The 15,697-nt window shown below is 46.7% G+C and overlaps 1 protein-coding gene across 2 annotated transcripts in view; it reads right to left on the bottom strand.

Annotated features, from left to right (window-relative positions):
• Positions 1–1,602: 1,602 nt before the first annotated feature.
• LOC147359517 (suppression of tumorigenicity 18 protein) overlaps positions 1,603–15,697 on the bottom strand; it is an 89,791-nt gene continuing 75,696 nt past the window's right edge. For both annotated transcript variants that reach the window (XM_086336979.1, XM_086336980.1), the window contains exons 14-22: positions 13,618–13,680; positions 12,786–12,854; positions 12,147–12,209; positions 11,966–12,046; positions 10,897–11,118; positions 5,759–5,847; positions 3,336–3,439; positions 3,087–3,230; positions 1,603–2,051 (exon numbers count right to left, since the gene is read on the bottom strand). In XM_086336979.1, the coding sequence (XP_086193105.1) occupies positions 1,911–2,051; positions 3,087–3,230; positions 3,336–3,439; positions 5,759–5,847; positions 10,897–11,118; positions 11,966–12,046; positions 12,147–12,209; positions 12,786–12,854; positions 13,618–13,680 (976 nt within the window). In that variant the 3' untranslated portion in view covers positions 1,603–1,910. The remainder of the gene's footprint in view (positions 2,052–3,086; positions 3,231–3,335; positions 3,440–5,758; positions 5,848–10,896; positions 11,119–11,965; positions 12,047–12,146; positions 12,210–12,785; positions 12,855–13,617; positions 13,681–15,697) is intronic.

Genomic DNA, 15,697 nt, shown 5'->3' with positions numbered 1-15,697 from the left:
TATAACAAACTCATTAAAATATTTAGCAAATTAAACCTTTGTCTTTGTAATAAGTGAACTCATTTGTATGCATCTATCGAGGACTGTATAGCAAAATGTTTGTAAATACATAACTTTAATAGAAAATTTCGTTTGGTGTCCTGTTTATAATAGACAGCACACGCGTTAGCTCTTTTTTCTTAAAGTTGATTTTTAAATACCCACCGCTCCTACCTAAGAACAGACATCTCATTTTCACTAGACTAAGAGTCAAGGATTTCAATGAACGCCAAACCAAAGATAAGCCCCACTTAATAGAGAGCAATGACTAGTGTCACGGTGGGGGGAGTTACCGCGCATGGCGCTTCTGCTGGTGCAGCAGCAGGGACAAGGGCGGAAAACAGCAAGCCCGCGAGCACCATGGCCTCCAGTCCACATACACATCCATGTTGCTAAGAAAAATAAACACTTTGTTACAGCACAGAAATCAAGCCCATTTACACGGAGGCACGTCGCACACCCGGGGTGTGTGCACAGCAAAAAGGCAGTTTAGCTGGTTGTCTATACCTTTCTCTTAAAAAAAATAAATATAAAAAAACTTTTGAAACAATGCTTAACTACTTTACAATCCCTGAAATAGACATTGCCTTTCCTATAGCAACTACTAACCTCTGATCCATCCAGAAACGCGAGATCGAGGGCTCAATCTCGTGTCGGTGAGCGTGTCTGTGTGCCTGTGGGTGTGAGTGTGTGTACTTTGCAGCACTCCTCTGTCTGCAGAAAGACTTCTGTCAAATCGAAAGCTGTCTGTTTGCCTCAGGGGGCTGAGACAATGTTGCCAGTGTTTAGAGCAATGACTCAGATCCGGGTATCATTGGTGCTTGTGTGACTGTATTTTCCATTCCTTTCCAGTCAACCCAGTAAGATAAATGCTATTTCAGGGGATATGGTATCTACACAGTTTTCCATTTGGGTGCGTTTACATTTGCTAAGTACAAATCTACAATGGTGTCCCTTGCGTATTGTACCGACAAGTGGCAGGAAAGCCTGGCCAGTTACATCGAGTCTTATTTCTCGTCTGGGGTAAGAGCCGCCAACTATCTGGTATAATCTGAAAAACAAATAGACAAACCTGCATCGCTAAAAAGCTTGTTTCTTGAAATAACTTCAAATAAATAATTCATATGAACTGAAACCGGACAGCCAAGTCAAATACTTTGCTGATTGCTCTATTTAATTATTGCTAACAAATTTGAAACAGGCTGGTTTTCAGTCAACTGTGCTTCTGTAGGGCACACATCCTGTGAGTGAGCGCCTTTTATCTGTGTCCCTCCACGCATTTTACCCAAGCCCGTTCAAAAACACAAAGCTCGTGAAAGGGGTTGGGGGTGGGGGGTAGAGTGTGCAATAACAATTAAACTGGTCCACAGTGCAGTCCTTAGACAAGGATTTTCCTTCATATTTTTTTGTCTTCTCCTTTAAACCCAGCCAGATATGTGATTTGAGAATAGCATTTCTAATATTTAAATTCTATTGGAAAATAAATTAATAAACACACTTGTAAAAATATGGCAGACTTCAAAATGCAGTTAAAAGATAAAAAACTCTTTGATTAGAAATAAATAAAATATAAAAATGTCACATTTATTTTACATATACTGTACAAAAAAAAACCCAAAAGAGTGCAATGAAGGAATAAAAGGAAAACATATGAAAATAAATAAGATCTAATATTTGACTGCATTGCTTTTTCATCCAAAGAGTCTATCATAGTTTTTCTTTCCTTTTCACGTCAGCTGGGGGGAGGGGGGAAATTAGTGCAATGTTGCAATTGTAAATGCAGTATGGCCACTGCCTGCCCGGGTGGCCTGGAGCCCCTCCAGGTGCGTCTGTGAGGCTGGCAGGGCTCCCCAGGGCTGGGGCACTGCAGTCTACACGTGGATGCCCTTGACCGCCTGCTTGATGCTCTCCAGCAGAGCTTTGCATTCCGGCGAGTAGTCCCGCTCCAGGTTGCTGTACATGTCTGTGAGCGTGTTGACATACGCCTCGAAATTCTGCTCGCTGATGGGCCCCTGAAGGAGGACAGAACACGGGGCTCCAGTCACGGGACCTGGGCTGCCGGGAAAGGGGAAGCAGGTCTACGGGGTGTGGTATTCTGACCCTGGAGCCTGGGGAGGGGTGAGGGGACCTGTGAGGCGGTCGGAGTTCAGGGGGAGTCAGGGGTGAGTGTGTGGTGCGCTGGTCTGCTCACTCTTCACTCAGCTAGCGGGCTGAGTGTGACCACTTATCTGTGTCTATGTGCCAAGTCCCTTCAGTTGTGTCCCACTCTTTGAGACCCCATGGACTGTAGCCCACCAGGCTCCTTTGTCCATGGGATTCTCCAGGCAAGAATAGTGGAATGGACTGCCATTCCCTACTCCAGGGGATCTTCCCAACCCAGGGGTTGAACCCACGTCTTTTACATCTCCTGCATTGGCAGGTGGGTTCTTTGCCACTAGTGCCATCTGGGAAGGCCGACCGACTGTCTATACTTTGGGAAAACTTGGAGCCACATAGGGTGGAGGTCTGGCTACCGGGTCAGGCCCCTCCCAGCTGCACCCCTTCTGCACCCCTTCTCCCGAGGAGGGGTCTCAGCCTCAGCTCCTGTGTGCATGAGCTCAGCACAGAGACCTCGTCTGTGGAAGGGGGTGCAGGCCAGGCAGGGGAGAGGAGGCCCCGCTCGTGCCAGAAGCTTCCCCAGACCACCCTGAGCTGGGACGGAAGGGATGTGGGGGTGGGGTGGCAGCTGTCTGGTGGGAATTGTCCTCTTTCATCCTCTAACCCCTTTGTCCACATTCCCCTTCTGAGAGTCAGAGGCAGGCTCTTTTCCCCCTTTCTCTGTCCTTCCAGGTGATGATGGGATCCACAGTCAGGTTTGTTCACCTCCTGCTCTCTGTGTGCTGGGGCACCTCCTCTCCCTGACCTGATGGCTCAAACTGAACAGCCCCTGGACATGTGGAAACTGCACACGAGTGGAAGGACTGAGTGACCAGCCCGAGCCACCCCTCTGCTCTAGCCCTGGGAGGGAGCCTGGGGGCATGGGGAGAGAGCCGTGGCCTCAGACTGACCATCTGTGGGAGCTGGATGTCTGCAAGGCTGGAGATGAGGGCCTGGCTGAGCCCCGCCAGCTCCTTCAGCAGGCTCTCATTGTTCTGTTCTATCAGCTTGTTCTCCTCCTCGATGGTCTTTAAGTTGCTCTCCATGGACGTGATCTGAAAGGGAGAGAACTTGGGAACGTGGAAGCAGATTTCGGAAGGACAGGGCACCAAGTGGGTCTTGTCCCATCCTTATCCCCTTCCCTCTTTATTTCTTTTTACCTGTGTCTGGAGTTTCATCATATCGGCTTCAATTTTAAGGTTGGACTCGTTGAGTTCCTTTATTTCTTCATCCAAATGCCTAATTTCTTCATCATTCTCTATACCTGTAAAAAGTCAGATTGTTTTAGTTCAAAATGAAAAAAGAAGACTGACAAATGTGAGTCCATCTATGTTTAATGTGTGGTTTGCTAAGTGAAAGCTGGACCGTAAAGAAGGCAGAGTGCCAAAGAATTGATGTTTTTGAACTGTGGTGCTAGAGGACTCTTGAGAGTCCCTTGGACTGCAAGGAGATCAAACCGGTCAATCTTAAAGGAAGTCAACCCTGAATACTCATTGGAAGGACTGATGTTGAAGCTGAAGCTTCAATACTTGGGCCACCTGATGCGAAGAGCCAACTCATTGGAAAAGACCCTGATGCTGGGAAAGATTGAAGGCAAAAGGAGAGGGCAACAGAGGATGAGATGGTTGGATGGCATCACCAATACAATGGACATGAACTTGGGCAAACTCCAGAGATGGTGGGGGACAGGGAAGCCTGGTGTGCTGCAGTCCATGGGGTTGCGAAGAGCCAGACATAACTTGGCGAATGAAAGTGAGACTTTAACTTGAAATGTTGAATTTTTACCCAAATCCATGTCCAAGATTCTAAGAAAGTGGGTTCAAAGTGTTGTAGGATGGACTCCCTTGGTAAGAAATGCCCCAGCATTCAATGTAGCTCTGCTGTGTTCCAGGTCTGCTGCCAGATGGGTTCACAAGTAAGGTCTCATTGGAACTTGGCTGGACCCTGTGGGGCAGGTGTCATCACCCCTCCCGCGAAGAAGGCCAGAGCCTCACAGGGGCTAAAGGAGGCTCACTGACCACCGACACGACCACATCACCTGGCTGGGGCCAAGGGAAGGGGCAGGGCGGACCTGAGATCCAAGGCCTGTGAGTCCTCTTGTGCACAATGCTACCAGGACAGGAGCACCTGGACTGTGCTGATTAGCGACCAAATGTAGGGAGCCACTATTAGAGGCAGAGGGGGTCCTGGCAGGTGGGTTCGAGCCCAGGGACCCATAGCTTGACTTCTTCATGGACTTTAATCAGAAGCAAATGTGGTGTGGGGGCAGTGTGGCTTTGGAGTCTGAACACTGTCTGACCCTTGTTCTTGAAGTTGAGTCACTTCACCTCCTCGTGCTTCAATAAAATGCTGTGAGAATTAACACAAAAAAACATAAAGTGCTGAACAGACAACAGGTTCTCAATGAACGGCGTTCTTCCCGTCATTCTTTTATAGGAGGAATATGAGTGCATTTTAAAGATTTTAAAAGTTAGGAATAGTGGCTGATATTCAGATACCAGAAGCAGGATTTAAGGTCATCTCAACAGTCCAGAATGATGACTCTAAACCAGAAGACGACAATTCAGCAGGATAAATGTGATCACCAGCGTTTAGATTTAGTAAGATCAATGCCTGGAAGTAGGCTGGGTGGGAATCGACAGCTTATGTGAAGAGGTACAGGCTCTGGGACCCTCCTGGGTCACTGCTCTGGAACAATGGTGTATCACCTACTGAAGCTGGGCCTCACAGGCTCCACGGCCCAGCAACTCTACTCCTAGGGCCGCCCCTGGGGCAAATGTTACACACCTACAACAGGAGGATGTGCAAGGTGCAAGAGGCATATTGTGCATGGAAGCACAGCCTGGAAACAAGCCACTGTTTCTAAGAGTCATGCAGGGATTTAAAAGATGGAGCAATGCTTTCAGACTCGTGTAGAACTGAGTTCCAAAGATGCCATTGACTAAAATCGATAAAGCCAAGTAATGACTTCGCCTCTGTTCCCCAGATGCCTTAGGATGATCTTGAAAGAGAAGAACACAAGCCTGAGAAAACACTGATGAGAACTCAAGAAAAGTACTTGGAAATCAGAGGGACATGAGAAGATTCCAGTAGGGAGGATGGCTTAGCCACTGTGTCAGGGGTCGATCACGGGAAAGCATGCAGGGAAATAGAGACAGAGATGCTGAATTAAACCATCTGGATTCACCATGAAAATATCATTCTGGGTGTAGGACAAAAGGTAAGGAAGGATTCAAACATGGGTGCCCAGACCTTGAAATTTGAAAGAGGGCGCATACCAGGAACACACACACATGCAGGCTCATACAAAAACTGTCATTTTAAGATTGAAGGACAAAAGTTCAACCAGTGTACCCTAATTCATCCAGCATCATTGCCCGATTTTCTTTGTTGGACATCCTTATTAAAAAATAAGGAAAAAACCAAGACATTGTTTTGTAGAGAAAGTTATAGCTTAGTTCAAATTTCAGGGAAGCGTCTTTCTTGCCCATTCAAATAGCACTTCCAGCATGGAGCAGGGTTTGGATGTGGGCCCCTTGGGGGGCCAAACCTTGGGGGTCGTGGCCCCACCCTGTCCTCCTACCTCCAGATGCTTTGACCTTGATGGTCATTAGTTCTTCAGAGACCTTGCCCTTCTTGATGGCTTGTGCATTGAGAGGACATCCAGACAAGCTGTGAAAGTGAAAATTACACCAGTGGGTGAAACCCATACTATTTCTTAGAAAAATTAAAATTTTGTATTCACTACATACTCTTTAGGTCTTTGCCTGCCTATTCATTACGTTATAATCTGCAGTCTCCGTGCAGATAACAATATCTCCTAAAACAAAAGCAGTGAAAGTGAAAGTCGCTCAGTCCACGTTTAACTCTTTGAGACCCCATGGACTATACAGTCTGTGGAATTCTCCAGGCCAGAATACGGGAGCAGGTAGCCGTTCGCTTCTCCAGGAGATCTGCCCAACCCAGGGATCGAACCCACGACTCCTGCATTGGCAGGCAGGTTCTCTACCGCTGAGCCAGGTACCTGACAGTAAAATAAAAGGAGGGGCTGCCGGCACCTTTAGGTGCCCTCACTGCTCGCAGTGTACTGTCCTGTAGACTGTTTATATATCTTTCCTACAAAGCTGTTCCATTCAGGCCTGCTTCTTTCATCTGTTTTATTTAAATTGCACCAAAATGATAATGACAACATTGAACAAAACATGTTTTCTGTTGGACATGATGAGATGATTTTTTGTTCTAAGCAGCCATTAATTTTTTGTCATTTGTTATATTTTTGGATCAACAACTTTGAAATAAAATTTAAAAATTATAATAATCAACCATTGAAAATATTTTTTCCCACGGAAATTTGGTTACTAATTATTCATGAAACAATCATTTTCCATCCAAAGATTAGGACATTTGGTAGAATGAAAGAGGATATTTCTGAAGCAAAACCCTTAGTAAACGCTTGTAGAGTGCATGCATTTTTTGAAGAATTTAAAATTATTCTATATTAAGATGATACGAAATAATACTAGATATGTATTTTACTACATGTAAAAGGAAGGCTGTGTGGTTTTCCGAGACTTGATAAATTATGAAATATTTTACACGGGAAATAAAATAATGGAGAAGCAGAAACTGAACTGTAACCATGATATTCTGTTTTGGAAACTGCTCATGTAAACAGTGGCCTCAACTGGCACAATATTATAAAGCAATTATCTTCCAATAAAAAAAAGAAAGAAGATGTGAAAAAAAAAAAAAAGAGTGGCCTCTATAAGCTGCATTGTCTTTCTTTCTTTTTCTGGGAAGTTTTTGCCAGTCTGTCTTGTTTTATGTCACCTACTGTGTTCTGAGAAAAGGGTCACAAACAGGATTACTGTCTCGCTGGTAAATGGGACTTTAAAAGTGACCTGCGGGAGGCTGGGAACAAGATGGATGTTAACGCCTCCAGAGAGTTCTCTGACTCTTCCCTTGAGGGTCTGGGTTATCCAGACAACGCGGGGTGAGAGGAGCGGCTGTGTGGATGGTCAGTGAAGCCCCACAGCCACGGGACTGACATCGAGTAGAGTTCACGAAAGATGCAAGACTCCGGCCTAAAGATGCCACTGGGGGCTTCCGTGGTGGGCCAGGGGTTAAGAGTCCGAGCCTGCAACGCAGGGGCACAGGCTCCATCCTGGTGGAGGAACTAAGATCCCACATGCTTGTGGCGGGGCCAAGAAAATTTTTTAAAAATGCCACTGGGTATTTTGTATCTCCAAGGATATGAAACAAATCCTAAATTTAAGAAAACTGGGGCTTGAAAATATTTTTAAAGTTCCTTTTTCTTTTGAGGAGGCCAGGTCCTCCACAAGGCTCAGTTCTTGCTGCTCAGGGAAAGGGGAGGTTGGCCAGCTGTCACCTTCAGGGTCTGGGCAATGTTTTGTAAAGGCAGGAAAGATGTGCTTTATATGGCTTGGACCAAATTCACAGAGCTATGAAAGTACAGGAAGGCAATTTTAAACTTTATCTTTGCTCTGTTATAATGAAATTGCAGGTGACACATTTGTGTGAGGGACGTCCCTGTATAATAAATTTATAATCTTCAATAAAGTGACAGTTATATCTAGTAATAAATGAGTTATATTTAGTCCCAGGACTTCTGGTTTTCAGCTTCGAACATCCATGAGTGTGTGTGTGTGTTTGTGTATTTAATACAACACCATTCGTCACCTCAGTTGCCATTCTTTCAAAGTGGAGGTTTGTAACATGAAGACGCAAAGCAAGGTTGTAAAGTACTTATCATGTAATCCTGATGCTGGGAAAGATTGATGGCAGGAGGAGAAGGGGGCTGCAAAGAATGAAATAGTTGGATGGCACCGCTAACTCAATGGACATGAGTTTGAGCAAACTCCAGGAGATAGTGAAGGACAAGGAAGTCTGGCATGTGGCAGTCCGTGGGGTTGCAAAGAGTCAGACATGACTTAGTGATGAAACAAAAACAACAAACACAACACTGACGTCATGCACAGGTAACTGTCCTTCATAATTGTTCTCGTTTTGCTAAATCTCAAATGGGAAAAGTTACAGACCGTGCCTTAGAGGATGCCCAAGAGGAATCTGCAGGAGTGTTTGCCTGGTGGTTGGAAGGAGCCAGGAAATACCAGGGGTGAGCTGGTACCTAGCTCAGGAGAGGAGCTTTGTGTCCTGATGCTGTGAGCTGTGCACGGGGGCAATTCTTGAACTTCCCTGCACAAGGATTTGTCTGTCAAAGGAGGCAACCACAGCGCCTGTAGCTCATGGGGTTTGTGAGGGTTTAAAGGAATAAACAGTGTGAGGAACTTAGTTGGAACAGGCTCTCTGCCAGGACAGAGCAACCTGGATGGCGGCTGGCCTTTGGCAGAGATGGGAAAGACAACCGAACCACGTCAGGATGTTAGGGGCGAGAACAGGACAGATAAAGGTGCATCGTAGGCCAGTAGTGTGATCCCAGCACAAGTCATCCCTACTGCAATGAATTATTGCATATATGCACATATATTAATACAACTGTTCAAAAGGGAAAGGAAATAGTCTGTGTCAAACACTTATGTGCCAGGCAATAAGCTAGGCATTTTATTGTATTACTTGTATGAAATCCCATACAGCGTAAAAGAAAAGCATTCCACCTCAAAGAGAATTTCCCCAGGTGACGTTCTGGCTCTCTGAGTAGCAAGACTGAAAAGCAGTGCAATCTGAATTATTCATTTGTCTAAACTCTTAATTGTTTCTCTTCTATAAAATAATATCTCTGCATTAATATTGCAGCCTATACTTTTTGAGCTCCTAATTTGTTTTTTCACATTACAAAATAAACAGCCTGTACATAGAGACACACAATGCATATCTACAGTTGAAAGAACAGCCTTGAGGGGTTTACCATGCGTTTACCTGCAAACACAGAACACGCTTTCAAGCCTCACCAGCCCCTTAGCAAGAGCTGTCTCCTGGCCCCCAGAGACGGCCACTGACTCCAACTATAGAGGAGTAATTACCTGACTCTTTAAAAATGGGATTTTGCTACATGTTTTTTCACTTGGTGGAAACAAAATCATAACATACGTGTCCCTTGGCGCTGTGTCACTCAGTACCTGCTCCAGTCCTCGAGGAGCCTTCAGGCCCACACGGATCAGCAGCCCCGCATGGGGAACCACTGCTGTTTCCTGTGCTTCGGGGACCGTGGTGGGGGGCGGGTGGGGGGCACATGGGCCCCGGCCTGGAGTCAGGGGAATAGACCTCCTCGGACATGTCTGTCTCTGCCTCCAGGTTCAGGGGTGTCTCTGGGGCTGAGCCAGCAGCTGGATGGCAGGGCACCCTCGCTCGCTTGCCCCATTACACCTGATACATCAGCTTCCCGACACAGTTCTTCCAGCTCCTCCTCCTCCATCCACAGCCCTGATCAGGCCTTGGTGTCATCATGTAAGACTATCCAGGCGTTTACAGAGAATTCTAACTGAGGGATGTGCTCCCCACTGTTCAGCATTGAAGTTTCATTATTGATGTCAACATGGATATTACGGTGTCTGTGATAAGGAAGCATGGCCGCTGTGGAGCCCGTGTGCCACTGGGCTCACCTGATTTGTGACTGTCCTTCCTAAATAGGATATGGCAGTGTAGACCCAGCAGAAAACAGTGTGGCTGCTGTGAACGTGATCAGGCATCTGAGAACCATCAGAAAAGCAACCATCGGAAGAGTTCAGGGGCACTTGGGCCCAGGTACAATCCCTGGTCAGGGAACTAGATCCCAAAGGCCACCACTAAAGATCCTGTATGTTGCAACTAAGACCCAGCATAGCCAAATAAATCAGTAAATAATAAATAAATGTTAAAGGATAAAGAGTCCAGGTTCCTCTACAAGCAGGTGTGACTCTCAGAGAAGAGAACCTCATTTCCCAACATACAGACACACACCTGGGAATGGAATCAGCTTTGCTGTGTTTGCATCCTGCCCATGAGCAGAGCTCCAGGACTCCCTCGTGCTTCATCAGATCTTAAATCTGCATCATGAACCACAGCCCCACGACGGGAAGGGCCCAGTGCCCGGAGAAGCATGCAGGAACCCTCCAGGTCCTCTCCTTGAGGTGGAATGAGGACGACACCTGGGCTAGGATCAGTGTTCCTGGCCACGGGTGGGGTGAAGTGCATGCCACTGAGTGAAGAAGGAGCTGAGTACTTGGGAAGCTAGAAACTTTTCTGAACCTCTCTCGTCCTCTGTGTACTTATCAGTGGCTGTGTCCTTTTCTTTCTGGCTGCTGGGACAAGTCATAGCTTCCCAGCTGCAAACTATCTACCATTTGGTCTGAAATGGAGCCAGTTCGTGAGCAGAAGGGAATGACATCAATGAGTAAAATGAAGCTTCACAACCATACGACATCAGAGAGTCGTTGGGTCACCACCTTCTGGCTCACCACCCAGAAGTAAAACAAACCCTTGAAAGATAGAACCATCCGAAAAACAACGGCAAGAGCAACATTTGAGGACAAAAGACACAAGTACAGTTTTGAAAGTACCTGAAAGTCGAGCAGTGAGTTTCAGAAATAGAGAAAAGAACATTTTCCATCTTTCAAACTGGTCTAATATCTCTCTGGCAAGACTTATTGCTTGAAATCTAAGGTGCTCATTGCTCGAACATTTCTGACCTTGGGGGGGTCTCTCCCTCCGACCCAGCAAGTGACAATCAATCATAGCAACCACATGACAAACAGCAAAGCTCACCTCCTGTGGGTGACGAACACATTGTTGACGTGGCCCAGCCCATTGCAGCCTGGCAGGGGGCAGTGGGGAAGTTCCTGTTTGTTCAGCTTCCAGGAGAGGGGTGCCCCATTGAGCGGGTTCTCCTTCTGTCTCTTGGCAGCCAGGGGACATCCAGACGCCGTGCGGTGGGACGTGTATTTACCTGATATGTGACCTTGGCCGTCACACCCAATCACAGGGCATCTAGAGAAACATAACACAGTCATTAGCTGCTGGGGGAGATGAGATAACCCAGGTGAGGCGCTGTGACCAAATTGAGGAGGCGATGGTGAGTTCAAATCACACAGGAATCAACTAAGGGAGATGATAGGGTTTACCAGATGTCTGGTAGATGCTGTCTACCTTTGACCAGGGAGACAATGGGTCCCGGCAGTGACAATGGTCCCCAGGCTCTGAGCTAAGCAACTGTCGTGCATTATCTGGAGGAGAGAGCTGTCATCCCACTTTATCATGTCATTGTGCCAACTCCCTTCAGTCGTGTCCGATTCTTCCTGACTCTATGGACTGTAGCCCACCAGGCCCCTCTGCCCATGGGATTCTCAGGTGAGAATACTGGAGTGCATTGCCATGCTCTCCTCCAGGGGATCTTTCTGACCCAGGGATGGAACTCACATCTCTTAAGTCTCCTGCATTGGCAGATGGGTTCTTTACCACTAGGGCTACCTGGGAAGCCCATCACCCAAGGCTTGAGGCATATTTCTCAGAGGAGGGAATTCAGTTTAGATAAAATTGTGTCTTAGGCAGAATGGAAGTTCCAGGGGAGGTACAACCATGTTGATGACACCAGGGCACATCCCCAGGAGGCTTCCTTTTGAAACAGACTGAAAAAAGAAACCCCGTACTCCTTCTGCAACATCTGAGAACCGAGCGAGCACAGGTGGGGAAGGGGAGGTTTCCTCCTGCCCCTGACCGCTCTGTCTGTGCTGTTCCAGCACTCGTGATGCTGGGTCCCCAGCCACCTCCCAACCTGGATCCCAAGTCCTGCCCGCTGACCCTTGTTAGGCTTCTGCCCTAAAGCCGGGTCACTTACTTGAGTTCAGGGTCTTCTTTTTCTTCCTTGGTAGGAGTCACCTTGACACCACCTTTCCTAGCACGAGGGCAGCCGGACAGGCTGAAGCAGGGACCCAACAAAAAGCAAGAGAGAAGTGTGTGATCTCATGGTATGCTGCTGCCCCTCTGATCTCCATCTTGGGGGCAGGGGTCTGTCCTACCTGCGGTGGGAGGCATAGTTTCCGGTCACGTGCCCTGAACCGTCGCAGCCTGGGGTAGGACACCTGGAAAAATGAAAGCAGAGCTGGGCCCCTGTTGGCGTGGCAGAAGCGTGGGTCCCAGAGCCAGGCATTCAAAAACAGGATGAGCCGATTATGGGGGGCTCTTTTTGCTTAAATACAATTGGTTTTGGCTAAGAATCCATTCATGCTGATGTATGGCAAAACCAATACAATAGTGTAAAGTAATTAGCCTCCAATTAAAATAAATTTATATTAAAAAATAATAATAATAAAAGGAAATGCTGATATGTAACTACTTCCCAGTGCTTGCGAGAAACCGTATCTGTTGTTAGCCTGCACTCTTCTTTTCTTCTTTTTAACCTTATTTTGGAATAACCTGAGATTTGACCCACAACTTACCACTGGGCGCCTGTCAACATCATGCAAAATTCTCATCTTTTGTTCAAGGTCAGTACATTTCCAAGGCCAGTAAATGAACTAAACTAAATTTCAGGGACTTGATTTTAGTTGTGGACTTTTGGTAAGAGGGTACGTGGCTGTGGTTTACTGAGGTGCCATCTGCCCCTGGTTAGGACCACCCTGGCCAGACACAGGTGCAGAGGCTGGGTCCACACTTACTTGAGCTCCTGAGAGTTGGCTGCCATGAGGGATTTCAGGGTCTTATCCGCCAGGGGACATCCAGAAACACTGAAGAGGGAGGAGAGAAGCAAAAATAAGAGACATGCTGCCACACGCAGGCCTGACCCGGGGGCAGCCTCAGATTCTGAACAAACCCACGTTCAACCCATGGACAGGGGTCTGGGAAAAAGAACCAGGTCTGAACCCGGGTTAGCTGGATCAGGCTTTGGACACCTGAACTACTTCTCGTAGACTGTGGTTTGCTATTTACCAAGCCAGGGGCTTTACCCAGGGACACCCAGACCCTAGTGAAGACCGACCCAGAGAACCCTCTGTCTGAATCCTGAGGGATGGTGCTCAGGGTTAAAGCCACAGCCAGAGGGACAGCGAGCCACACAGTGACGCAGGAGGGTGGAAGGGCCGAGCTCTCACTATCTGCTCCGCTGTCTCTTTACTCCGGCACCAGCCGCGGGCCCCGGGGAGGAAGTCCCCACAGCGTGAAGGGTCAGCCCGGTCACTGCTGTCCTTCCTACCTAGGTTTCGTGTAAAGCTAAACGGGACCACAGTCTGAGGTGAACCCTAGCTTCTGGGTTGTAGCCTGCACCACAGGATCAGAAAATCATTTTTGATAGTAAAAGTATAATTTCTTTACAACATAAGTAGAAAGACTGAAGATTTAAGTTAGCTTTATTTCTGAGAAACAAAATGAGCCAAACACCCAACTAACTCAGCCTCCAATTTCCAATGGAGAGAATGTCTTTCTAGAAGGGCTGAGGACAAGTCCTTGAAGAGGACGGGATGATGGAGCCTGACCCAGCAGGCGGTGAGCTACCTGCGGTGAGATGCATAGTTGCCCGTGACGTGGCCACTCCCATCGCATCCTGGTGTCGGACAGCTGGGTCAATAAAAACACAGAATCAGGATTAGGTGCATTCATGGGGGAATTGGCTCTGCCTGACTGGTTATGAATGTGGTAGCTTCTCTTTTAAGACAAGTTAAAGGCAATGGCAACCCACTCCAGTACTCTTGCCTGGAAAATCCCATGGACAGGGGAGCCTGGTAGGCTGTAGTCCATGGGGTCACTAGGAGTCAGACACGACTGAGCGACTTCACTTTCACTTTTCACTTTCATGCATTGGAGAAGGAAATGGCAACCCACTCCAGTGTTCTTGCCTGGAGAATCCCAGGGACGGGGGAGCCTGGTGGGCTGACGTCTATGGGGTCGAACAGAGTCGGATACGACTGAAGTGACTTAGCAGCAGCAGCAGCGACACATGTGAGATGTGCAGAAGCTAAAGGAAATAAGGAACTAAGGATGTAGCTGTATAAGGACCCACAAACTCACTAAGAAGAAACTTGTATGGGCTTAGCTGCTCAGTCATGTTCCACTTTTTGCGGACTGTAGCCCACCAGACTCCTCTATCCATGGAATTCTCCAGGCAAGAATACTGGAGTGAGTTGCCATTTCCTCCTCCAGGGGATCTTCCCAACCCAAGCATCAAACACATATTTCCTACATTGGCAGGTGGGTTCTTTACCACTGAGCCACCTGAAAAGCTCAAGAAGAAACTTATGGTCCTAAATTACGGGTTTCCAGCCTTGTATCAGTTCTCTGATTCAGAATGATGCCAGAAAGTGATGTTAAAACATGTTTTCTGGTGATGGGTGAGAGTCAACAGTCAATGCTGTTCTATTTCTTTGAAAACACGGGCTAAAAAATAATTATTATAAACCCATGCTTTATCATGATAGTGGCTCTTAGGATTACTGGTACCAACTACATCATAGATTTCAGAAAGTTTTGTAAATTTTTAAAGAGAAAGATAACGTAGTAGCTTCAAAAACATGTTAGAAATCACCTGAAAAAGATCTTTGAAAATACTACCTATGGCTGACACATAAATTGACATTTCAGATGGGAAAGCTGCTGACAGTACAGAAATAGTTAAGAGGTCTAGTTAATAAAGCTTGTGATCAGTTTCATCCTAAGGTTTGAACCCACCAAAGACACTCACGAATCAACAACCTAAGCAGTAGTCTCTCCCACCCACCTGCCCAGAGTCTGTCCCAGACACTTCATTCATCTGAGAAGCTGGTCACATTCTGTGTATCTTATGTGTGGTTTAAAAATAATGAAAGAGGATAGTTGTTCTGAACAGGTTTACTCCCATAGTTAACAGGGAGTAACTGTTTTCTCAGCCATTTATTTTTCTCTGACACTGCTAAAATGTTGCTGGGGGTGAGCAGATTGACCCCCGCCCACTCAGTGGCCTTTATGACGGTGCCAATAATCAGAGGAAGCATCAGCTACGTCAGTCATGCCTTCTGATGTTCTAGGCACTCTGCCTTATGGAGAGGTTTACCCATGTGTGGAATCAGACTCTGTCCCTTTAGAGGAGTATCTGGGGATAGTCTCATGACATTCAAGATTTCTGAAATGTCACCTTCTCAGTATATTTTTCCTGTAAGCTACTTTCCAATCATTCTCAGGTAGTCTAAAGAAACCACAAGAGTAGAACACCTCCATCTCTCGAGAGATGCCTAATTTTCAGAGCTTGATCTGAGCTAAACCAGCCAGCTCTCTGCCCACCACCTTCTTAGAACATCAGGAAGGAAAATTAAAAACTACAAATATATGCAAACAAAAAAAAGAGAACAACAATTCACATCTGAGCTGAGTTATCCTGCAAGTGCCAGTCGCCCGCTCAACAGAGAAACAGTCTTTTCTGATCATTATGCAGCTGGAATATTCAGAGCGTGAGGGATGGCTTAATAACAGCCTGGGAATTCCCACTTTGGAAATACATCGCCACCTGGTGTGCCAAAACAGCATTGCGTTTATTTTATTTCACTTTAAATTTTATTTCTATTTTTTTTAATCATCCTTATTAATACTGCCAGGAGAGGCAAAG

This window comes from Bos grunniens, chromosome 14 (assembly GCF_055505025.1).
Source record: "Bos grunniens cultivar Pamir isolate PY7600 chromosome 14, Bosgru_T2T1.0, whole genome shotgun sequence".
NCBI classification, from domain to species: domain Eukaryota; kingdom Metazoa; phylum Chordata; class Mammalia; order Artiodactyla; family Bovidae; genus Bos; species Bos grunniens.
Note: the sequence above shows the minus strand (reverse complement) of the source record. Positions and strands in the feature narration are given on the sequence as shown.